Raw genomic sequence first — 26,684 nt, forward strand, 5'->3', positions numbered from 1 at the left:
GGGCAGTTATGGGATCCAGTATAACTACTTGTTTGTTGTTGTGTGCCTTCAAATCTTTTCCGATGTATAGCGACCCTGAGGTGAATCTATCACAGGGTTTTTCTTGGCAAGTTTCTTCAGAGGGCATTTGCCATTGCCATCCTCTGAGGCCGAGAGAGTGTGATTTGCCCAAGGTCAACCAGTGGGTTTCCATGGCCAAGCAGGATTTGAACTCCTGAGTCATAGTCGAAGTCTCAAACCACTACACCTCACTGGTTTATATTTATACTACATACATTAAAAATGAACAGAATTCTGGCCTAAGTGTCTTACATATGATTATATGTAACCAATGGATGAATACTAGCATACTTCAGTTAAAGCCTCTAACATGGCCACATAGCCTGAAAAACCCACAAAAAACTATGGATGCCAGCCATGAAAGCCTTCGACTTTACCTCTAACAAAGAAGTTGTTTTTAACAAAGCCTATATATACCTTTCAAACCCCCCTTTCCTCATCATCCTCTGTGCAATGAAGTTTTTTTAGCATCACCAGCATTAGGAGGATGGTGAAAGAGACATAGAGAAACACAGACTTTCAGTGTCATGTTGTAGCAGTATATCTGCCGTAAACAGTACAATAAAAGCTTGAGCTGAGAGTGTAATAAATGACTGAAAAGTTTGGTGAAACATATTGAATTACTCTTCTTTTTTAAGGGTGCAGGAACCTGTCCCTATTTTTTTCTGTGTCATTTCTTCCTCTCGTATCAAATTTTCTCTTAAAGAAAAAACGTCCAGGAAGGCATCCTCTTCATTAATTGTGGTATAACCGGTACTTCCTTCATTGCCTTGGTAGTTCTTCAGTAGGAGTTTTATTTATAGCAAGCTAATGTTAACAGATACATATGTATTTGAGGTTGTATACAGTTCTTAGTGAATTAGAGTAGGTATTTTTGAGTCAAGGCACACAAGAAACAAGTCCCACTGAAGTCTAACAAGAAATAGTGGAGTTTGACACTGCTGTAACTGCCATGGCTCAGTGCCATAGAAGTCAAGAATATGTGGTTTTGTAAGATATTTGAGCTCTGGTGCCACAACACACATTCCAGGATTCCATATAATTGAGCCATGGCAGTTAAGGCAGTGTCAGACTTCATTATTTCTGCACTGCATGTTGGAACTGGGTTACACAACACACACTTAAGCATACGTCTATTGAATAACGAAACAGATATGAGAAGAGTTGGGTTTTGTTACATAATTGTGGAAGTGAAAAGCTTGGGTGGCTTTAGTCATACAATATCTGAAATTCCTGTGTTTCACACAGAAATTTTATGAAATAAGCCTGAAAGTCTTTATAATCTTGTCTAATTTATAGGCATTTGACCTTAAGTAAGACTCCCACAGTTCAGAAATTACACAGAATTTGGGAAGGGGAAAGTAGAATATTTCATGTTTATCTCTTTAGGACATCCTGTTGCTTCCACATGTTTTTGAGTGTCAGTTCCTATCAGATCCAGCCAACATGACAAATGGTTAAGAAAGTGGGAGTTTTCTTCTCAAACTTCTTGAGGGCAGCAGGTTGGGGGATTGTTTCTTGAGCCAATGGAAGTCGAGGTTGCGATTCATTTCTGTGTATAACACCATTTCCCTTTTTTGTATGTTCAGTTTTCATAAGGTATTGGTATTAATTACATTACTTTAATGCAGAACCTGTATGATATATTGAGGGATGAACTATAAGGGACCAAACAAACAAAAAACCCAAAACAAAGCTATAAAGCAGTCTGCTGAAAGTGTCATGTAGAAACGGAAATAAGTAGTATAGCCACTGTGACTCAAGTTATTTGTTTATTTGCAGTGTCTATTAATCACTTTAACTTCAAAGCTGAATGGAAGTGTATTGGAGTAGTACAGTTTTGACTGCCTAAAGAAAATTGAGCAAGGATGAGATCAGCTGGAGTTCCTTCATTGCACAGTTGAGAAAGCCCTACTACACAGAATTTGAATAGCAGCCTTTAAATATTTAATCCAGATAGTTTTTTTAAGTTATTCATCTTTATACAACTTCATATAATTGCAAACTTCAGAAAGTGAACACGGAATTTGAAAGTTAAACTTCTTTTCTTGTTTTGTCATGTGCCTTCAAATCATTTCCGCTCTGATCTATGGAAAAGTGGTATACAAATAAAATTTATTATTATTTATTTATTATTTCCAACTTACGGTGACCCAAAGGTGGGACTATTGCATGATTTTTTTGCCAGGATTTGTTCATAAGGGATGTGTCTCTGCCTTCCTTCTGAGGCAGAGAGAGTGAGACTTATGCAAGGTCACTTGTAGTGCGTTTCCATGGTTGAATGGGGACTTGAACCCTGGTCTCCAGAGCATATTCAAATGCTCAAACCACTCTCTCTGTTATATCTTTTCTTGTGCCCTTTCACTTACAGTGAGTTCCATTACATAATAATAATAATAATAATAGGTTTTATTTATATACCGCCCAATCACTGGGAATCCGAGCGGTTTACAATAGAGGGGATAACAGACAGTTCCCTGCCCACAGGCTTACAATCTAAAAGACACGACACAAAAGGAGAAGGGAATGGTGAGGGGGGAGGGAATCAGGTCCAGCATTCTTCTCTCCCTCTGAGGCCTGGACCAAGGCAGATGGACCGGAGGGAGGGCTCTTCTTCTCATGTCTCAAAGTTTCTCTCAATTTCATTATATCTGTAGTCATAGTCACAAAGGTTTGAAAAAGGTAAATTCTCTAATTTATTATTTTTTTCATTTGGTGATACCCAGGTATTATCATTGTTCAGCTAGTACAGTATGATCTCATTGATATATGCGTAATAACAATTTAGTTGACAAGTTCAAGGTATGCGATAACCTAGAAATAATTACAGTAAAAATAGCATTAATCTGTCATATAGTAAGAGTACTGGTATATATTTTAAAAATCCCCACCTGTTATTAAAAAACCCACTTGTTTAGGTGTTTGTTCAGTATTTTTAGTATAGTTGTTACCAGCTTCCTATTAATGACTTTCCAGGATGATGAAGTTAAAGAAAGTGCAGTTTCACTTCCTGTATTTCTGCTAACAGGTTTAGTAAATAAACAAAAAGACACTTTTAAAACATTTTGAACTCTGGTTTTCTGTGCCCCAGCAGTGCCAGATTTGTACCAAAATAATATTTCTTGCTTACTTTAAAGACACTGTTGATCTATTTAACTGGACACTTGTAGTTTTTGTGTGTTGACCAAGGATGAATTTTATTTTGGGACAGCTTGAGAAGAAAATGGAATAATCAGGCTCTTGATACTTGAAGTCTAGGCTGCACGTTGGGGAATAGGTGTTGCACGTGTGTTTGAAATTAACCCAGTTCCTTATCTGAAGTTAATTATGCTAATACAGCCCTCTCATGGGTCAGAAACACCAGAGAAAAGCATAGGAAACCACCATTATATCAGACTAGGGTTTCTGGCTGCTAACATTTTTAGAAAATGTTGTTAGTGATTACAATTTAGATTTGGCTGTTGATGCTAACAATTGAACTTGAGGCAAAATTGTAATTGAATGAAATGGTTGATTGGTGAATGGGTTGGCTAATGAATTCCAAAAGCCAGAGTAACCCATGGTCATGTTGACCTGTTTCTTTTTCTAGCCCACCATTAACTTAACAGAGATTCTCCAGGTTCATGGTAGGTAACTGCCCTTTGGATTCTCAGTTCTGTAATAAAGTGCAAGGTGATGCCTTGTAATCTCTAAATGGACTATAATTTTGATACTGTATCATTCTGTTCAGTTTAATGCTTTAAAATGTATTTTTTATAGGAACATGAATGAAAAGAACTGAATGAAGATCCTCTTGAAAAGTGAAAATAATCTTCTGTGTGGGATGTACAAATGGGTATTAGAAAGCATCTCAAAGTCAACTACAGTGATAAAACAACTGTGTTGTACTGTAGTGGCAAAATATTCACTCTTCACAAACTACAATGTTTCCCTGAAAATAAGACACTGTCATATTTATTTTTCATCAAGAAGACACACTATGGCTTATTTTCAGGGGATGTCTTATTTTTATTAAGTATGGTACAACAATCTACATTTATTCAAATATAGTTAAGTCATCTTCTTCTGGAACATAATCATAGCTCTCCATACCCGGAATTCCATCCTGAATTTCTTGTGACTCCATTTCCTTTAGAACCATTGACCCAATCTTTCTTCTCCCTTCCTGCCCCCTTCCGTTCTGCGCTGGGCCTATCACTATGTCTTATTTTTGGGGTATGGCTTATATTGTGCAAATGCTTAGAAATCCTGCTACAGCTTATTTTATGAGTATGTCTTATTTTGGGGAAAACAGGGTATTTGTTGTAATGTTATCATTCCACAAAGGGGAAATCAAGCTACTGAAAACTCACATTGATGGTGCTTCATTTCTATTTTAAAAACCTGGAGGTTTACTGAGTGCTAATTTGATGTTGGTGGAAAGACTACACAGAGAGAAGTAAACGGATTCTTCTAGGTCATAAGCATTAAATGTGATCCAGAGGAGATCTGATTGTTCTTGTGCCCTACTTAACAGTGATTTGCTGTCTGCTTGTAGAAATTATCTAGAATTTCTTACTCACAAACCATAGTATTGCCTTGTTCTTTTAAAAAATTAACTGCTTGTCTTCATGACAGGTTCCTGTTAGAACCCTGACATCCCAGTTTTCATATTGCGTGGATTATAAAAGGCAGGTAGCAGAGATAATCAAGAGAGATAATCTGGGGATTAATACAGCTGGAGGAAAATGTTTGTCAGATATGCTGTCCTTAAAACCTGTCTTACTTTCTTTTTAGTTATTTTTATATAGATGTTTATAACTCCTTGCTGATTTTGAAATCTTGTGTGTGCTTTTTTCTTTGCAGATGTGGGGGCACTGTAGGTGCCATTCTGACATGTCCACTAGAAGTTGTGAAAACGCGTCTGCAGTCTTCCTCTGTTACCCTCTATATCTCTGAAGTTCATCTAAATACTGTGAATGGTGCCAGTGTTAATCGTGTAACTAGAGTTTCCCCAGGGCCTCTTCATTGCTTAAAGTGAGTACCTATTTCTTTCCCTTTCCAGATACCCAGTTTTCTTACTATATATACTCATGTATAAGTCTAGATATTTTAGTCAGAAAAATAAAAAAATTGACTCGACTTATCCACAGATCAATGTAAGTACTATACTTTAACTCTTACTATTTTAAAAAAATAAAAGGAAAAAAGGAACCATTCCCTGGTGAAAAGCAAGAGTGTAATCTGTTTTAGAAGCACTGGCCCCCCTCTACTTTCTCATCCATCCAGCCTTTAGTGTGAGTGCAAAAGGTATGCCTGCCAGAATTTTGTAAGTTCTTCGGCATTATTTTCCTTTCCCTTGTCATTTATATCATTTGTCAAATGCCTCTGAGTTTTACTCCAGCTTATCCACAGGTCATATCATCCATAATTTTGGCCCAGAACTTGCCTTGGACTTACACATGAGATCAACTAATAGTTGAGTAAATACAATATGTCTTTTTTTCTGACATCCAGAAGTATACTTTGCACTTCCTGTAAGATCAAATTCTAAATTGAAACGTATTACCTTGTTACCTATATGACATCTTCTTTTGAAGTTGGATATTCCTACGGTTAAACTAACCCTCGTGGAAAATAAAATCTATATCAACATTTGTGTACAACAGTCTATAGTAAAAGCAAGGTACAGTTGAGACAATAGACCAAAATACATGCTTCTAGTCAACATTCTCTGTCTCGTTTTCTTTTCAGTGCTGTTTTTATGACCCTTAAATGCTACTCAAAGCCCACACCCCTGCAGCCCCATTTTTCTACTCAAAAAGCCACACTGTGCCAGGGCTGTGGGGTGAAATCATGCCATGCTGTTGTCCTACCCACCACCTATATTAGGCAGCACTTTTTCCATAACTGGAAGTTGATCTCAAGTCATGCTTTAGTAAAGAAAGATGAAAAAAACTGGAAACTTGGCAAAATTGCTGCTATAAGAATGGGAGAAATTTTTGAGTAATTAAAAAAAAATGATTAGGGGAACATGGAGCTCTGAACTGCATTGGGTGCATGTGTGGCCCCTAGTACTCTGCTATGTGCCCACCCCTATACTAGAGTAATGTCTCTCTGTGTGTGTGTGTGTGTTTTGCAAGTATCATTCCATCTGGCAAAGGTTACATATTTCTTCCTTATTACTAATACTTTTTTAGGCCCTGGCCAGACGGGCCCTTTGTGGCGTCATTGCGACATGCTAGGGTTGCCTTGGGGGTGGCGCGTGCCCATGCCCTGCAACCCTAGCACATGATGAGGACGTCGCAGCTGTGCAGCACCATCCACACGGCACGCACAGCTATGACGTCGCAGCAGCGCAGTGTCCAAACAGCGCTGCGCAGCTGCGACGCCATCGCGCCATGTCTGGTGGCTTGCAGCGGCGCAACTGCACCACAAAAAGGAGCTGCTTCCGCGTGCTTCTTTCTTGCTGCACAGCAGCGTCGCAGAATTTGGTTGCGGCGGTGCTGCTGAGGAGCAAGGAGAGGCACCTCCGCGGCGCCTCTTTTTGGCGCTCTGTATCGCACCATAGTTCCTCTCTTGGCAGAGCAATATTGGTTGTTGTAGATAGGTTGTAGAGAATGGCTTAATGTAATTCTTTTCACAATTGTGAAAACATCTATGGCTACTATACAGGGCAAAGAAATATAGCTTACTAATTACAGCGAAAGGAAAATTCAGTAAAAGCAAGTGTAAAGTGATGCATATTGTGGCAAAAAATAGCAAGTTCACAGATATGTGGGATGTGAGCTGGTAGCAACTGACGAGGGGTTTGGGGGTCATGGTTGATAAATCTAAAAATATCAATCCAATGTGTGTCAGCTGTTTTAAAAAAGGACAGATTCCAAATTGGGGATAATTAGGAAGAAAATCAGAGATAACATTGCCAGTTTTTTCTTTCCCTTTAATAAATCGATGGAACGTACGTCTGGAATGTACAGTTTTAGTCACTGTTCTTAGGATGTTGTAAAGTTGGAGAAAATTTTAAAAGAACCAAAATAGCCAAAGAACTGGAGTAACTTGCCTATGGTTAGTGAATCCAGGGTCATCTGCTGAAACTAAATGGTGTTAGAGTCAAGACAGATAAAAGAAAGTACACGTGACATGGTAATGAATCAGGCAGAGTGTTTCCCTTGTATGAGCTGACTTGGGCTGAGATCATTAGGAGAGGCCCTTCTCTCAGTCCCACCACCATCGCAAGCACAGTTGATGGGGACATGAGAGAGGGCCTTCTCAGTAGTTGTTTCTAGGCCAGTGGTTCCCAAACTTTGATCCTCCAGATGTTTTAGACCTCAGCTCCCAGAACTTCCTTAGTGTTGACCAAGCTGGCTGGGAGTTCTGGAAACTGAAGCCCCAAACACCTGGAAGACCAAAGTTTGGGAACCACTGCTCTAGATTCTAGAGCTCTATTCCAAGGAGGTCAGAATGGCCTCTCCTTGTCCTTTAGTCTGCAGACCAAAAACTTTGTATTCAGACAGACTTTTAAAAATAAAGTTTTAAAAGAACAGGCTAAAGGATGTTGTATTGTTTGAGTTTTGCAGTTTTCCAGAGCTTTTAACTTTTTAAATTGCATTTTTAATGTGTGATGTGTTTTAAAACTGTAATAGTTAAATTCTGTTTTAATACTCACTTTTTCTATGTTTTTGATTGTATTATTCTTTTAAATTATGAACTGCTTTGAATCCCAATTTTGAGGAAAAGCAAGAAATAAATAAATGGAATGGTAGTAGTAGTAGTAGTAGTAGTAGTAGTAGAAGTATAAGATTTACTGTCACAAGATGAAGTGATGGTTGCCAACCTAGTTTGCTTTAAAATAGAACTGGATAAATTCATGGATGATGGTCCTGTCATGGCTCCTAGTCAGGATGGTTATATGTCATCTCCAGTAACAGGCAGTACACCTCAGTGTATCACTTGCTCTGGAGTGCGACATGCAGGGTGTAGTTGTTTTCACATTCTGCTAGTGGGCTTCCTACAGATGAGTGATTTGGCAGTGTATGATAAGAATGGTGGACTAGATGTTTCTTTAGTTTAAACCAGTATGGTTGTTCTTAAGTAACAGAAAAGGTGATGAATCAAGAAATTTTCTGTGACATTCTAAAATAAATTTTAAATAAATAGAAAAGTCAAGAATATTGAAAATGTAACCATTGCAGGATTAAAGAAAATATTAGTAAGAGTGAAGCCCTGTTCCTGCTCTAGCTAGAGAGCCTCAAATTCTGTTCTCTTTAAAGAGAAATCTTACACATTCTAACTAAAATCAAAAGGAAATCTGTTAACAGGCCGGGGGGAAAAATGAGGGAGGGGAGAGAAAATTTAAAAGGCAGTGCAATGCTGGCGTATCTTGTTAATATAAAGCCAATGTAAGGTTCAGGGTTTTTTGCAACCCCATTAGGTCCCTCTTACTGGTTCTATTAGGCATTTGTCCCAGTAACAAAATGCTTCTGTGTTAACTGGATCTGGCTATCATTATGTCTACAGAACAAAAAATGAATTTTAAGTTTTTAGAGATGAGGGCTGCACCCGCACTGTAGAAATAATCCAGTTGGTACAACAATAAATAACAATTTCCAGAATTCCATAACATTGAGTTGTGGCAGTTAAAGTGGTGTCAAACCAGATTATTTCTGTAGTGCCAGTGCAGCCTAAGGCCTCTAATAAAAAAGACTACACAGGAGACTGATAGGGACTCTGGAGATTTCTAAGAAGTGGTTGAATAGCCACCTCCAAGAAATAGTTATTGTAGCAGGGGCTGGACTATGATCCTTGGGATCCATTCTGATTTTGTGACTCATGTGTGAATCATCTATAACCCAGAGCCCTGAAGTACTGCCAGAAACTAGTTCCAGAGCTTATACAGAGTACAGAAAAAACACATGAATGCTAATAAGGGTGACTCTGACTCACAATACTGTAGTAGGCCTTTCTTTTTCAGCTTTTTTTCTAACACACAAAGTAAAAATAGCTTCTGCAAGCTTCTTTGCCCCATCCTCCTACTTTTAGGAGGTAAGCTCACATTTGGCTAGGTGAAATATGTGAAGAGCATAATTATTTCCAAAGGTCACTGAGAGTGGGATAGGCTACCTCCTTCTGTGATATGGAACCTCCAGTTGGGTCATCAGAACAGCTATCATAATACCTAAGGGCACAGCCAGGAGGACAAATTACTTCCCTCATCTTTGATCATTGAATCATCTGTAAATATAAAAACTCTGAAAAGCACAATGTATAATTACTATTTCTCTTCCTGTGTTCAGCATAGCATACTCCTAAGTTAGTGCATAAATAGATGCATGCAGCTTACATCACTCATGGAAGCATTAACTATAGTAGATCTATGTGTGTATTTGGTCATGTATATTTCTGATAATTCCTAAAGCTCAAACTATACAGGAGGCTTGATGGTCCAACTTTGGCTGATTATTTCAGGGAGAGTTTTGTTCACTCCAGACTAACCTTGTTCTGGGATCTATGGTTTTCTAGATACTTATGATGATTTGGCAATTGAAAAGTGAGAATAAAAAAAAAAAATTATCTTGTATACTTAGGAAATGGTTTGAACGTAACAAACAGGGTTATTTGCAATATATATTTTATGCATCATTTGGTTTACTATTGTTGGTGTTCTGCTCTACCTTACTCTAACTCCATAGCTAGAATTATGGAACAATACTTATGGGTAACTGTTCAGAAAATGGAGCTCTGTAACATGTTGTACAGTTGCATTCCTGAATGATAATGAATCTCAGACACATTACCATTCAGGAATGCAATTGAGCAGCATATTTCAGAGCTCTAAATTTTGATTATACAGTACATAGTATGAACCAGGTAGAGGACAAGTTTGTTTATAAACAAATGTCTCTAAGTGATGTACCTCAAGCTCAAATTTTGTTTGTGTAACTGGACAAAAAATGAGGGAGAACAGCATATTTGCTGCCAGCAAGAATAGTTACTGAGTTTTTGAACCACAGTGTTGAATTGAGTGTGTATACTGAGAATTATCAGTTTAAACCATTGGGAGCGGGACTCTTTTATGTCATTGTTTGTAGATTGCTCAACTTCCATGTCACTAACCTGCATTTCTGTTTGAACAAGAAATACTTTGAAGAAATTCTGGCATTGTTTAGCACCTCATCAAATGGATAAGCATAGTGTGGTGTACATTGCAACATGCTGATTAAATAATAAGTTTGCTTTGGAACCTAAACATACATGAACTGGCTCTGAATATGATCCTTCAGTGTGTATTGTAGTTTTAACTCAGAATGAAAAGACTCAGTGTTACTTTCTACTTTTTGGTTCATCAGTTTGTTGCCAGATTTTAATTAACTGTAAACATATTCAGAGCTGGATTTCCATTAAATCTGGTTTACTTTTAAAAGTACTTTTGATAATGGTTATTTCTAAGCATCTTTGATTTTAGAGAAGTATTGTAATCTTGGTACAGTTATTTAAATCAGGGAAATAAATCCCAGCCTTGCCATAATAGCTCTCCCTCTCCCCAGAAATACCTCTGATGTTTGGGTTAGATGTAGTGCAAATGCCTATGACTGAGATCATGTCTGGAGATGATTAAAAGTCTTTTTTAAAAAAATAGACATGCCAACAAAAGCTCTTCTTTCATAGTAAAGGAAAACGATTACTGCTCCCTCCGGTGGTCATGGCTAGCCCCATTTTTCCATTTCACAGTTAATGTTTCCTAGTAAATCTTTAATGCAAACAAAGTTGCCTGTTACTGAATTTCTTCACTATTGTAGAAATTTGAAGATGTCTATGAAAAGTCTACAAGCAGACTTCTTCTGAGAGCTAGTGTCTGCACACTTGTGTTACCCAGCAAATGAAAATCAGAGGCATACTGCCTCTGATACTAGGGGTGATATATAGCCATCATGGTAGCCATGAATCTTGCCATAAATTTGTGTCATCCTCTTTTAAAGGTGTCTTAAGTTTGAGGCCATCAGTACATTCTATCATGGCATGCAAAATAATACATACTTCTGTTTTTCTTGAATCTCTCACCATTCAGATTCATTGTGTGATTTTGGGTTCTGATAGTATATATGTGAGAGAAACTTCTTTCTAACCATTTTTCCACATCATGCATCATTTTATGTACCTTTACCATGTCTCTTCTTAAGCTAAAAAGGCCCAGGTTTTACTTTAGACTCTGTTTAGGAGCTGAGATGTTTTGGCTGTACCACCTTGATTTTTACATGGGACGATACTACCTCAGGTAAATTGCTGGCATAAAAATAAACTCTCACACCTCTTTCTCAGGTGGGTAAATTTCAATAAACTGCAGTTGTCTTGCAAATACTTTATCTAGTCCTTTACTCAAATTATCTTTGAATCTTTCAAGAAGAGGGGGAGAGGGGAGGCTAGTCATGATAGAAGAAGTTTTCATGATGACAACATCTTAATCTGTAGCTCAGTCTAGCCCTATTGTTGTTGTTGTTGTTGTTATTATTATTATTATTATTATTATTATTATTGGGTCATAATGAAGCCATCTTGAATGAACATGTAAGAGGGAAGGGAATACTAGCCCTTCTGTCTCTAGCAGTGATGGTGAACCTTTTACAGACCGAGTGCCCAAACTGCAACCCAGACTCCACTTATTTATTGTAAAGTGCCACATCCCTCTGGCTTTCTAGTAAGAAACTCTGGCAAACTCTGTGCTAGGGCGACAGCATGTGTGCCCACAGAGAGGTCTCTGAGTGCCACCTCTGGCACGCATGCCATAGGTACGCCATCACTGGTCTCTAGTATCAGTGTTCTCTGTGTAGAAGATTACATTCTGAACCTGAGGGTCTCCAGAATTTTGGAGGTGTACCATTAGTTGGAATGTTGATTTTTTCCAGGGTTCCATGTTGTGTGGAAGCCTTCCATGGATAGACTGCTTCAGACTTGTCACCATCCAAGTGAAGAAGGCAGTGGAAATCATGAGAAAGAGAGTGGGGCTAGCATGCTTAATTCAGACACACAGTCAGAAGAAAAATATTTTGCTTAATCCATCTATAGCCTACCATATACGTTTATCTTCCTCAGTTTTCTGTATGGGGCTAATTGCATTCAGTAAGGATAAGCCTTCTTTATTTTGCCAACCTGAACTGTTCCTAATCTATCCTGGATTCTGTTCTTCTTTTGCTTGGGTTGACCGCATTAGCGTCAGATCCCTCCTTCCTTATATCCTAAAGATAAAAAGCTATGCAATGTGATTTAGTGGTGTGATTTTTTTCTTCATTTGTTAAATAAGAATTATTATGTGTTTGTTTCTTTTTCAGGATGATCTTGCAAAAAGAAGGGCCTCGCTCACTCTTCCGGGGACTAGGTCCTAACTTGGTAGGCGTGGCTCCATCCAGGTAATGTTATCTTGGTTTGTTGGTGCACAGTTTTCCAAACAAATATTTTTATTTGATAATGGAAGCTTGCAATACCTTTCCTTCATGTAAAGTCACTGGATATGAGTGTTTTTTGTTTGTTTGTTTGTTTTGCAAACTATCCACATCTTTGTGAGTAGTGATATTTGCATTAATGTTGTGTGTGTGTACACAGACCATTCAAATATGAATATGTAGTGTGTGTATATGTATATATGCACGTTAAAAGTATCTCAAAGTTATTTCATTGTTTTTTACAAAGAGTGACTAACCATACTGTGATTCTGGTATGCCATGCTACTAGGTAAAAGTTCATTATAGTTGCAAAGTCATACTGTGGATTGTTATCATATGTGTCCGTGATGTGTCAACTGCTATTCTCACAGAAAACGTCTACAGAAGTCTACTAAAAAGTTCTTAAACTAAATGGCACACATCTTTGCAAATGTAGCTTCTTTTTATATGAACAGGTTTAATTTTTAGTGTTACATATTCTCCCTTCCAGCATAAAAAGTCTGCTTACCATTTTATCAAGGACAACTGGACTGAAGTGGTGCCACTGCACCAGTAAAGCAGTAAATAGTAAATTCTAGAGATATAAGAATCTGAGACAGTACGGGGGGGAAATTCCATAGTACACTTTGGCACAGAAAGCAGATTTTCTTCCTTTCTTGTAAAGGACAATTAATGTGTTGAATGAACTATGAAAAAGGATCATTAGATCATAATAGGAAAAATGGAGATATGCCAAGAAACTACTATTGTCTAGGTGAGTCAGGTGGCTACATGCCCAGCTTTGGATGAACACCACAGCATGCTGCAATCTGTTATCTTGTAAATTATCTCAGGCCACCTTTGGACAAAAAAAGAGGGTTGATTCATTCTGACAACCTAACCTGCAACCTAAATACTTGTCTCTTGGTAAAGTTTGAGGCAACATTACCCTTGCAGATAGCTTTCTTTACTGTATGGAACAAATACTGTTATAGTACTTTCCCTGGAGAAAACCAGTGTGGTGTAGTGGTTTGAATTTGAGACTATGGTCCAAAATACATTGCAGAAATAATCCCATTTGAGACCACTCCCAAACTGCAAACACAGTCTTTCAGGAGGAGTTTTTCTGGGGCTGATACACTTCAGCTCCAGATTAGGACTCTTAGCAATAGCAGTAGCATGTACGTTTCTATACTGCTTACTCAGTACTCTCTAAGTGGTTTACGATCTGTAAGCTGATTGCCAACAACAAGTTGGGTACTCATTTTACAGACCTACAAAAGGATGGAAGGCTGAGTCAACTTTGGAGCTCCTGGGATCGAACTCACAACCTTGTGGCTGCAGTATTGGCATTTAACCACTGCACCACCAGGGCTCCCTTGATAGTAAGCACCTCGTCTTGTCTGCATTCAGTTTCAATTTGTTTTCCTTCATCTAACTCATTACCTTATCCAAGCATCCATTCAGAGGAGACACACTATCTTTATTTGAGGCTGTATTTGAAGGCATGGAGAAATATATTTGGGTGTAACCAGTGTACTGATAGTATCTTGCCCCATACCTCCAAATGATCCTTCATATTGGTTTCATGTAGCTGTTGAATAGCACTGGCCCCTTGTTGTACACCATATTTTTGAGGAGCAGCTATTCCCAAGCTGTTCCCTCCACCTTTCCTAGAATTATTATCTTTTCTAATGAATCGTGCCTTCTTATGATGTGACCGAAGTACTACAAGCATCAGTTTTTATCATCTTGGCTTCCAAGGAGATTTCAGGCTTGTTCTGTTCAAGGACCCATTTGTTTGTCTTTTTGGTTGTCCACAGTACATAGACATGCTGAAATTGCATGTCAGAAATCTACCCAGAGATCAGCAGTTGGAGTTCTTACCAGTTCTGGTTAGCTCGTGCCTCATATAAAATGATATTTATTCTGTAGCATAATGAGGAATATAAATATAAAGTGACCTACATTTCCTGGTTGCTGATAAAACCTTGTAGTTTCAGTCTTTTAGAAGAATAGATGTAGGCTAGCTTTAAGACTGATTTAGGCACTTCATCTGAACCAATTGGTTCTTTCCTTTTATCTAATCTTTCCTATTGCAGCAATATTTGTATTTAAATATTTGAATTTGAAAAAAAAATCTTATGGTCAAAAAAGTGTTAGATATTAGTAACTTTGTATGAAACAGATTTAATAAAGCAAAATTTGAATAATTAAGGAAACCAAAGAAAGATAGAAATGAACCGTGGTTTCCATGTATGTTTTCTGTTTCATAGGTTTACCTGAAATAATCTGTCCTGTTTCTTTCCCTTTTGTCAGTAAAATGTAACACTGGACTTTTCCCCAGCTTTCATGCTAGACTTGTCCATTTGCTTATGTATGAATATATCGTGGTTTTTCCACTCATCAAGCTTGGACAAATACTTTTGAGTTTCACTTAAACATTTGTTAAGTAGCTTTAACGGCATCTCTCTGTTTGAATAAGCTATGAGAAAACTTGTTTTGTAACATGTGTAGCATACTCCACTGATTTTGAATTCTGTTTTGCTAATTATGCCACATAAAACAACCACTTTATCACATACTTGTGAAAGGCCACATGTTTGCAGAACTAATGACTTTAACGTAATGAGCTGTTTCATGAAGACCTGGATGCTGTTCATATTATAACCTCTGCTGAATGCATTTTTGTTAACTGCCAATCAAAAGCTAATGTACATCTAATTAAACCTCACATGACAAAAATATCCAGTTAGTTTGTTCTTTGGTTCTGTTAGTTAAATTTATTTTATTTTATTTTAAAGCCCTCTTATTTTAAAATCCTTTTAAGGGAAAAAAATGAAAAGAAAAGCAGAAAATGAGGGGGGGGGGAGAGTCTTGGTTGTATAGTAAAAATGATATAGAAAACTCTTTTTTGCCCCCTTATAGCAGGATTATCAATATTAAGATATATTTGCAGGTATACCAAAGGCATCAGATCCTGTTTGATCTTGAAAACTAAGCAGTGCCATCCCTGGTTAATACTTGAATGGGAGACTGACAATGAATACTAGGTGCTGTAGGCTATATTTCAGAGATAGGAACTGGGGAAACCACCTGAGTATACCTTGCCTAAGAAAGCCCTATGGAATTCATGTGCTTGCCATGACTCGACAGGCAACATGAAGACACATACACACCCATACCTCAGTTAATGAAGTAGATCTGTTTCTGGGATTTATTTCTTGAATAGAACTTTGGTACCATAGATAGAAATAATATGGAAAGAATAGGGATAGGGCTTCTACATGTTATAAAAGAAGAAGAAGAGTACTGGTAGTTCATGTTTCAGCAGTTCTTTATTTCATACTAACATTATGTACATGTGAAATGAAACAACGAGGTCAGATAAGCCTTGCATATTCTAGAGACCACTTGATTGTTGCCTCCAAATTGCACACCAGAATTCTTGTTTTCTTTCAACAGCCTCCATTTTTCTTATAATTTTTGTTTTGGTTATGAACCTTATAGATGTATAGTTTCAACGTGAGAGGAGATCTGGTAAGGCTGGCTGATCTGATTTCTCTTTTTCTTTCTGTTTTGCTCTTCTGTCATGCTCAGTAAGTAATTCTGGAGGCAGTTGTTTACCTTGCCTATAATACTTAAGTACACAGTAGAATCACCTGGAGTATAGTCCCATTGTTTCCCAGGTCAAGCTTTATTGAACTGTTTATTGCAGACACACTGCTGCAGCCCAGCATGAAGGTCCATCTTTCTCTAGCCCATCTTTCTAATAACAGTGTGTAAAAAACAGAATACAAGGAAAAGAGGGACTTGGCTGCACTCCTGTAAAAATACTTTGTAAAAAGGAGCTTCTTTATCAGAGGCTTTGTGAACTGAGGCATGCCTATACTTGATTGTTTGAATTGTTCTATATTCCTATAGTCTAGGTCAATTTGTATGTTTTAGTTTTAAAACATGTTTAGTGCATGATTTTAGTACTTAAATAACAAAAAAAGACGAAATAACAGACATGATGGATTCCAAAAAGTTATCTTCGTTAACATCAGTGCACTCCAATGCAGTATCACAAAACCAAATTTCAGTAATTTTCTGATATCCATTCTTAGGGGTGCTAATCCAGAACTAGTTGGACATTTTTTTAGATCCTAGCTTAAGTGTTAAACTACTGTACAGCTGTATCCCCCAACTATGTTACAAGGGAACAATTAGCGTGTTTGCCTAAGAGAACAAGCCAGCAATACTAACCCTGGTTTGTTCTAAACAACCAGTGTGTTGATGCATTGTGCTTGATAGCTTTGCTTGCTGTGGAAGTAGCTGAGCAAGCCATGAAGCTTCACTCAGCAGTTGGTTTCCTTTGTTATGAGAATGGAGAGGTTAAATCCAATGCACCCTAAATGGCATTGAGGTAGTTATTTTTTTTCCATGGAGAGTGGCTTCCCAGGTCCCTGAGGGACCAGTGCAGCCCTCTAACTTCCCAAAGGTTTCCCATCACTGTTCCAGTACCTGGAACCTCACGATAATGGTGAGGCAAAAGAAACATGATAGTGTGTTTATTCATAATATTTTTTTAAAAAAAACATTGAGTTTACCTTATAGCTTTGAACAATACATTTATATTTCTCAATTTACATATTTGAATATCTGAAAGCTATAGTCAGTTAAGTCTCTTCTCTTTTTAAAAGTCTTTATCTAATCAGACAGAACCTTTAAATACCCCAGAGTCTTTTTTGTTGTTGCAGAATTCACATGGAATTAGACCTACAAACTTAGGCATCTACAACATTGTCACCTCCAACATGTTTTGAACAGCATGTTTTTCACAACAGATCTGTTGCATTTTGCCATTGGAGTGCTTTTTTGTTCAGACAATGACGATTTTGCTATTGGGGTGCTTTCTTTTGTCATGTATGAGGACAAAAAATACATGCCTTTTTGTTTTTGAAACATAATGTAGAGCAGCTGGTGTGATTGCTTGGATGAGAATTAGCGCCTTCCCTTGCTCAAAGATGCAAGCTTGCTTGATCTTGTCCAGGACAAACCAAGTAGAACTACTAATACTATGGGAGGCAGGGATGGAAGGATCTGATGCAAACACTCCCAGTCTTCTGTAGAGCAGCCAGAAACACCATTTGGAAGCTCCCAAAGCCAAAGAAAGAAGCAGTACTTAGAAATTTTTGAATTGCTCCTCGCAGAAAGCACTTTTTATCACACCATCTGTGAAACAGATAAAGAGGCATAACCTTATTTAGGGCATTGAACAACAGGATTCCTGTCAGGGTACAGAAGCCCTTTGACATCACTGAGGTGAAGACATAAATTGGTTTAGTGCTCCTAAGAGTTATGGGCCACATGAAGTTTAGGAGGAACCTTTGCATCCAGTTTCAAGGCATTACCATGTCAGAGCACTGATGAGTCTGAAAATATTTCGTACATTCATAAAGTTCTTGAGGTTTGTTAGTATTGGTTGAATAGATGCTAGTTTGTTGTTAATGCTATTTAATTTGTTTTGATTTTAGAGCAATATATTTTGCTGCTTATTCCAACTGCAAGGAAGCACTGAATAATATTTTTCAGCCAGACTCTACCCAAGTTCACATGACCTCAGCTGGAGTGGCAGGTAAGAATCTGTAACTTTTCTGTAGCTTGAGTTATCTGAGAAGCCTCCTAGCAGTTGAGTGACTATGGTGAATTAAAGAGCAGCAGAAATTGGGGAAATGGCTGATTCAGAGTGCAATAAGAAATGGCTGGGCAGACAGCTATGACAGTTTATTACTTGAAGATGAATGCTACCAAGTAGATATTCATTGGAACAGCAGTGTGGGAGAGCAAAGTATATCAACATTCTTCATTTTATCTATTTTTAATTCTAACTGAGCAAATATGTTTTGCAAATAAAACCAAGGAATAAAGAAACAGACCCTGAATCCCCATACCTCTTTGCTGCAAACAGCTTCCTGTGTTAAACCACCTGCTTTGGCTTATTTGAAATATGCTAGCAGGTTCTGGTAGTCATTTTCTGCCCATACATTTCATGGTGAAAGTATTTAAATTTTGCTGTAAAATTAAGTAGTCCTAAGTTTGTTAGCTTCGATAAGAATATAAGATCCCCCCCCCCCCCCCCCATTTTGCAGAAGGTGCGGAGAAGTAGAACAAGCCTCTTGCTAAAGAATTAGGTTAAAATGTAGTCCAGATCAGTTCTGTGCATGTTAATTCAGAACTCCTACTGAATTTGTGGAGTTTGCTTCAAAGTATTTACAGGCTGCTACTTCAGTCCTACACTAATTTATCTGGTAGCAACCTTTAGGACTCATTTCTTCCTGAATACACCTGCACAGTATTGTGCTGGTATTTCGCAATAGTTAAATGTTTCAGATGATGGCTTAAATATAGCTCTTTTTTGCATGCTTCATCTACGTAATTTGGAGGGTTATAGATTTAGCTTTATCAATCAGAAAGAATGTGGTTAAGCAGGTATATAGTAATTCTTGATACTTTCTTGGTTTCAGTTATTTCAGTTTCCACTGTGGATCATCCCTAAATAGTATATGCCCCTTTTAGATATCTGAAGGCTAATCCAACACAATTGTGATAAAAAGATCTAGCTTGGTGAAGTAATTCAACCATTTTTATCCCCCCTCCCCCCAATTTTCTACTTCATTTTTAAAATTAAAACTGTTCTAGCTGACAAATAAACTGAGAAGAAGGTGGTTAATAAATGCTTGTCATGTTTAGATCTGTACTTTTGATAAGAGAGAATAGACTTAAAGCAGCTGTAACTTTTACATTCCACTGAAGAAGTCAATAGGGTATGGAATGGGAGGAGGAAGAAAACTGTAGTAGGGAATCATTTAAATGCATCTCAGTCAATCAGTTGCTCCAGAGACTTTGTTGATGTAAAGGCTCTTCTGTTACCTGTGTTTTTTTTCCTTCAGAAGTTTAAAGAACTATTATTTCTCTTGACAAAGAGCGGAACAGAAGATAAGCACATGGATTAGTAATCTTTTTTTTAAAAAATGAAGATTATTTTAATAGCTTATGCAATGTGTATTGCACAAAAATGGCTGTTTAGAACTAAAGTTATATACCTCATTTTTATTATTGATTGTCTGTGTGTAGATGTATATCTATTCCCAATCAAATAAAAAAGTAAAGAACTAATTTATTGGCAAGCTTCATATCTACGTGCAAACTCAGTTTGCCCATCAAAGTGTAATCAGTGGCTTGAATTCTTACTGTTTAAACCGTGTGGTTTTTTTTTAAAAAATAAATTTTCAGCCAATGTAATACTCACATTTTCCTAGTTCATTTACTTATTTATTGCATATATTTATTTAGTTTCCACTTTTTGATATGTATGCTTTATTCTGGTTTTAAAATGAAAAGCTACCCCTTTTGCACTTCTGTGGCTCTGTTCTTCTTGCTTGAAATTATCATGCTCAGGTGCTTGTGCAATACTGACAGGCATTAATATTCAGCTTTGCAGTTATGCACCTATACCACATGGTTGGTGAAAAAGAATATCCCATGCAGATTGGCTGTGAAGGTAGCTATGTTTTTTCTTGAACTAGAGTAGCTTTAGGATACTATTAATCCTACAGACTACATTTTAAAATGTTTGTTTAAATATGCATACAATACTGTTTCATATCGTTGGCTAGATGGCCATGCGACTAATATAAAGGGCTGTTAACAACTTAGCTTGTAGGGGAAAAATGCTAACCTTGTCATTTTTGTAATTGCTTCGTAAGACTTATGTGCACTAAATTAAGCTATTAACCATTTTACCAACAAGGTCTGTTTTGGCTTAAAAATCAGTCACTTTAACCATTAAGAATATGATGACCTCTCAAGATTATTGTATTGAAGATGTGTTGGGGATTAGATGTATTTGACTAAAAGCTTTTTAGTAGTTGCAAATTTTTGCAAAAGATTTAGGATGAAATCCCACGTCACTTTCATTGATGTATAGTTTCTAGGTGGGTTTTTAAAACTTTCCACATACTCTGGAAAGACTGCTTTGGAAAATTGACATTCCCACAGTGGAGTCAGTTTTCTCTGCATTCTTCTTGTTGCTGCTTATAGTGAACTGTATGGTATAATGGATAATTATGCCAGCATAGAGCACCAACAAGATCTTTGTGTCAGTCAGTTGTACAGTATTAGTTATTCTTAGCAATTGTAAAAACAAAGCTGCTGTACTCACTTTCTGTCATGAACTGTTTATTAAAAAAACAAAACTTAAATTTAAACTAGTAAACTTTATAGTGCTTTCTTTAATAAAAAAAAAACTTTCAGAGCCTGAAGTTATGAATATGCCCACAATTCTGATGCCTGGTATGTTTTATCTTTTGCTCCATTAGAGAGAGCTACTTTGCTGGAAATTTTTACACTCCTTTCTAGTTGTCACCAATTATCCTTGCATTTTGGGATCTAGGATGGGATTGACCACATTAGTGTGCAGTATCTGGTGAGATCCAGTAGTGTTGAGGAATCCAGAAGACCCTTAGGCACTTATTCCAGATTCCATTATGCCCCCAGAGTTTGGTCTAGTGACCTCTCGATACAATACTTTCCATAAGAAAAAATATCCACAGGTGAGCAATAGCTTTATTTGTATTATGTTTAGTTCTCCACAATGTTTCATCAGGATAGGTGTTTTTTTAAAAAAAAAAAAAAAAGTAGATGGAAACACGGTAGTTCTTCTTTCTCCTAATTTTTTTTTACTATCTAGCCTGATGAAGCATTGCTCTCCAAAGCTTGCACATGATTGTGGGGTTGAAGTTTATCTTAATAAAGGTGTTATTCACTTGTGGATTTGTGATTTTGTTTTGTTTTTATGGATTAACAAAGCTACCTTGTCTTCCAAGTGAGATATGCTAAACAAGGCTCTAGTTATACTTTGTACATAGTCTTAACATAGTCTAGCATATCTATGATACTTCAAGTGGAGCCACATGAGTACTGAATATAGTTGCCAACAACATTTGATATCCAGTCAAAAGGGCACTTCTGTGCACCAGGGGTCCTCATACCTTGCCTTCTTTACATGGGACCCAACTAATAATTCATGACCACTTTTAGGGCATAACCTCCTAAAGTTATGGAGCAACAAAATATACCACATTAGAGTCTACCCCTTTTGTTGTAAGTAAATAACAAAAATGAAAAGTATTTGAACAGTAAGTGTAATGGAAGTTTTTGTATCCAATTCTTTGTGAATGACAAAGAAATACACATTCAGATGTTATCTTTTACAAAATCCATAGCTGAAAGCCCTACACTTATTCTACTGTGCCTACAGAGCAATACCATTCAATTTTCTGGAATATGCTGAGTTGGGCCTTAGAATTGCCATCTTCTTTGAGGCAGATGTTACTGTGCAGCAGTACTGTATATGTTTAAGAGATGTATATCTACCGGAACAATACAGGGTCAGGTTAAACAGGTATTATTCTTCCCTGTATTGTGTTAATGGTGAGTGATGTATACATTTGAAAGCTATTGCATTCTGACAGAGCATTTATCTTACATCAGGCTCTAACATGAAGCATAGAAGGATAATTCAGTGTCAATGCTTTGTAGTCTATTGCAGCCCTGTGGTCTTTCCAGGTAGTAATTGATTTGACATATTTGGTGTAACACCACCATATATCTTGACAGAGTTGTGTCAAGTTATACCTGTAGGTGGTCTGTTTTGAACAAAGGAGGGAAGATAATAGCCCGTGCAACCTCTTTTCTCTTTCTGTCAGTCTTCCTCTTCGAACATGCTTCTAAAAATACTCAAAATTAGCTGTATTGCAAAACTAGATACAAAACTGATACAGGGTATTCAGTTCAAAGATAGTTTCAAATTTTCAATTACATTTAAATATGATACCAAATCATGCTTTTCTACCCAGTGTGACAAGGTTAGCATTTTTATTTTAAAAAAGCAAAAACAAAGCAACACTTTTGGATTTAACAAATATTGGTAAGTATTTTTCATGGTTTAACTGCTGCAGATGGCAGAAATTTCAGTACTCAGTATATTTTGCAAAACTTTTTTAAAAATACCTGTGGCCTGTACTACTTTTTTCCTTTTTTATTGTTCTAAACTTTTAAAAGTTAGATCTCACCTTTTACTAATTCACAAATCCTTCCATTGGGATTCAATTTTGTCACATGTGTCTGATGAGGTCACTGCTTGTTGTTATGATACAGAAAAGCCTGTGTCTATTTTAGGCATTTACTGTACATTTCTCCCGTGAAAAGAGTGAGATCGTGTCATCTCATGCTCCCCATCCGCAGGTCACTTCCTGCAGAAATATGGACTAACTTAAACCTCGTGAGTACTGAACTGAGCATCTCTTGCAGCCTCTAGCGTAAGAACCACACTTTAGGTTTGTAATCACTCTTAAACAAAGAACTTAATGGGAAGCTTTATATCTGAATTAAAGTTGTATTCGTTGTCTTAAAACATTCAGCTATTTCTTCCAGTGGAATTTGGGGAGATTTGGAAACATTTTATGGTCACGGCTGTGCATCTTGACCACCTTGGTGAAATTAAAACTCTTGTTGACAGTATGCAGGATTTCTTTTTTTTAAAAAAATTAAAAACTTTCTCAGAACTGTACTTAATATCACTGCTGTTAACTTCATTTGTTGTCAGAGTTTGTCCCCCTCCTTGGCATTATTCGCATTAATTTAGTAGTTACGTTATAACTTGCAAACAAAGTTGATGTGGTTACATTCCTGGGATCTTAGCTGTTTTATTATGAAGTTTATTCTTTTGCCTCAAAATCATCCTTTTTAAAAAAATAATCTAGAGTTTGAAATTGTAATGCATAGTTTTGGGAAATAAATAGACAATGAGTTTAGGTGGACTGGTACAACATCTGTTGAACGAAAATTTCCATTTGATAGCACACACAGTCTCTTTACTGAATTTGTCCTCCATTAGTTCTTTTGCCAAGTCCCCTCGGTGCTTCTAAATTTGAAGTGGGCTCAAGGAAGCAAGCATATAAAACTTATAGGACTCATTTGCTGTATTCAGATGTCACAGTAAGTTAAAATCTTTATTGTAACAAACGAACTTCAGTTTTGTTTATCCAGCCATCAAGAGCAAATAAACAAGCCAGATATTGTCTGTCTGTAATTTGTTTAGTGTGACCTCTGAAGTAGGATCTCTGCCTTGTTTTTTCCTAGCAAGCCAGAGTCAAAAACCAGAGATCCTGCTTCAAATGTCACACATAGCAAACTATAGAAAGAGTTCCTGGCTTATTTGTGTGTTCTCATTGACTGTAGGAGCCAAGTGGAATATATCAGACAAGATACTTTAGCACTTTTGTTTGTTCATGATAAGCTAGAATTCTGCTTTATTGTGACAGTGATACATCACTGTAAGCACTTCTGAATTTTCAACAAGAATTGTTCACCTGCTTTATGTAGTATAGGCAACCACCTGTTCCTCATTTCTGGGGCTCCTTTTCAGTCTTATATAAATCCAGAGACACCAAGCTAAATATTTGGGGTTATACTTCATATACCTCAGTGTCCTGAAATTGCTTACCATGAGTTTTGTACTCAATCTCCTCAAAGTTTCAACTTTGTTCTAGTTTGCAATTTAGAAATAAGGTAAGGTTGAAAAGCTGTACATACTTATTTGGGGATAAGCCACACTGAATTCAGTGGAGCTTAGTTCTGAATAAGACATCCATGGGATTCAACTATAAGAACCGTGAACATTTCAGTGACAAGTTAGCTTTTGATAAAACTATTTCATAGTGATCAACCTAGGTCTTCCCAGAATGCAGATCCTTTTGTGTTTTGCATTTTAACAATTTGCATTAGTTGTTTATAGAATACTTACAGAAACAGCATCTTAATAATCTTCCAGTTATAGGGTCATTGCCCCTTTCCTTCCAAGTGCCAAATAAAATCTTAACTGTTTTTGGTTAACGTGTATGTCCATATTATAGCCAAAAGCCTTGCATTACCTGGGGAGTTTAGGATGACTTGTTCTTTGCCTTTGTAGGAAAACCTTGGGAGAGATATACAAGAGGTTTTTAAAAAGCATAGCATTAACAAAGTAATATCTTAGTCTAGTAGAATATCCTTTATGATTAAATTATGGATAGGGAATGGTGGATGTCCATAAATTTTAAACCTGCAACTCCCACCAGCCCTAGATAACATAGCTGATGGTGAGATGTTCTTCCTAGGTTGAAATAAAGGTTAGGCTCAAGATAGATTTACTGCTTGTAAAACATGTTGATATTCTTAACATAATAAATGTGTTTCTTATCATTGCTTACACTACTATAATCCCTGAATCTGTAAATGCTAGTAAAAGAGCATTAAAAAGTATGTCAGCATTATAGGGCCAAAATGAAAATAGTCTACCAAAGTTTCAGGCTTGTTTTCATTTTTTCTCCCCATTTTTTTTTTAATTGAAAAAGATTTTTTAAATCGGTACAGTGTGAAATTTAACAGAGAACTTTATGGCCCTGGGAGGGTGAGAGTCCTATTACTGATGAACTTTGAAGCGCTTTGGTCAGAAATTTAAATATTGCAAGCAATTAAAGCACTTCTACTTAATACCATATAATAAAACATTAAATTTGAATTTTTAACATTAACTAACTTTAAAACAGTTAAGATCCTTTGGCAATTCTACTTTTGAGCCTTTTAGGCTGTAATCCTATGCATGCTTACTGGGAGTAAGCCACATTAAACTCAGTGGGGGCTTACTATTGAGTACACATTTTTACAGTTGTCTTAGTCATTGAAGTACCAGCTTTTCCTTGTTAATGCCAACAGAGATTGTCCAGAAGAGCCTGATAGTCTTTGTATCATTCTCAAGAAAGCATCTACATTCTCTGGTTCTGGTGTAGCTGAAATATGCATGACAGATGCACTCAACAAGATGCTCCTGAACATTCACACTAAAATCCCCGATGCCCTTTTCTGCAGGGAGAGAGCCGGATTTGCATAGTGAGAGTGATTTCCACATGATTCTGATAGAATAAAGGCTGTAATAATAAATAGGATTTCCTGGGCCTAGCACATTCTGTAGCTTTCTTCTGTAGACATGTTCCCTGATAAATATTGTGTTGTTTAGTCTTAGACTAATAACCTAGAACACCTATTAAAACCTGCTATCCCAAACTGCTTTTCTATTTATTGTGCTTGTGCAGTGGGGAAAGATAAATTTTTTTAATCCATCCAAAAGATGGTTACTAGAGCCCTATTTGTTCTTAACCCTATGGAGACTTTGACTAGTTAGTAACTTGCTACTAAGTGGTCCATAGTATATATGCAATAGTATTGTTTTAACTTATCTGTGTTTGTACAAGTATTTCTGGGTCCCGCCAACAATCTGTGCTTCTGAATGCTAAGTACAACTCACTGACATAATTCATATAATACTTCATTTAATTATACTATGTAATTCAGTATTAACATCTATATGTACAGTAATGTGTGTCTGAGTCGTAGAACATTTAGTTACTCATTAATGTGGTTTTATACTCTACCTTGCATTTCTTATATATAAATTAAATTTACAGAGAATATTTTATGCTCTGTTTTTTGCTCTTCTTGGTTTAGTTTCATTTACATTCTTGTATTTATTTAGAATACAATTAAATTCAGCTAGCCTAGTCCCACTCTTGCTGTTGGAAAAGTGTTAAAAAGAGTTTTGTATGAGCATACAGGCACAAATTAAGTTTGAAATATACGTATAACTTATAACTAGAAATAAGAAATACATTTTCAAGTAATTGTGCAAAAGATTATTGTCTCTGTGGACTTATAAAAGTAACAAAATGTCATTACAAATATTCTGATTGTTAACAATTAGTGTAGTGCACGTTAGTTCACATCAACTTCTATGTTTTATTGTGCATTTTTTAGTTTATAACAAACTATTTTTGTGATGTTAGCAAACCTAATTTGCTGTTTTAAAATATTTATTTAGGTTTTACTGCAATCACAGCAACCAATCCAATTTGGTTAATAAAGACACGATTACAACTTGATGCAAGGTAAAAGAAAAATTTCTTGAGAGCATTTATAAAGTTTTTTATGTATCATTTGCTTATGTATTGCTCTATTTTTATTTATTCTTATTTAATTATTTAAATAAGAGCATGGTTTTAGCCATGAAGTGATGTGATCCAAACTGCATGCTATAATGACTTCTTCTGAGCAATTTTAATACAGCGGAATATGAGGATGGCAGTAGTA

The 26,684-nt window shown here is 36.7% G+C and overlaps 1 protein-coding gene across 1 annotated transcript in view; it reads left to right on the plus strand.

Annotated features, from left to right (window-relative positions):
* The window catches only part of SLC25A36 (solute carrier family 25 member 36), a 52,243-nt gene that overhangs the window by 16,477 nt on the left and 9,082 nt on the right, over positions 1-26,684 (plus strand). Inside the window, exons 2-5 of the mRNA XM_089509250.1 lie at positions 4,906-5,076; positions 12,366-12,443; positions 17,975-18,075; positions 26,416-26,482. Of these exons, the coding sequence (XP_089365376.1) occupies positions 4,906-5,076; positions 12,366-12,443; positions 17,975-18,075; positions 26,416-26,482 (417 nt within the window). The remainder of the gene's footprint in view (positions 1-4,905; positions 5,077-12,365; positions 12,444-17,974; positions 18,076-26,415; positions 26,483-26,684) is intronic.

Source organism: Sceloporus occidentalis, unplaced genomic scaffold (genome assembly GCF_023333645.1).
Source record: "Sceloporus occidentalis isolate IW3139 unplaced genomic scaffold, rSceOcc1.0.p SCAF_2, whole genome shotgun sequence".
Taxonomy (NCBI): Eukaryota; Metazoa; Chordata; class Lepidosauria; order Squamata; family Phrynosomatidae; genus Sceloporus; species Sceloporus occidentalis.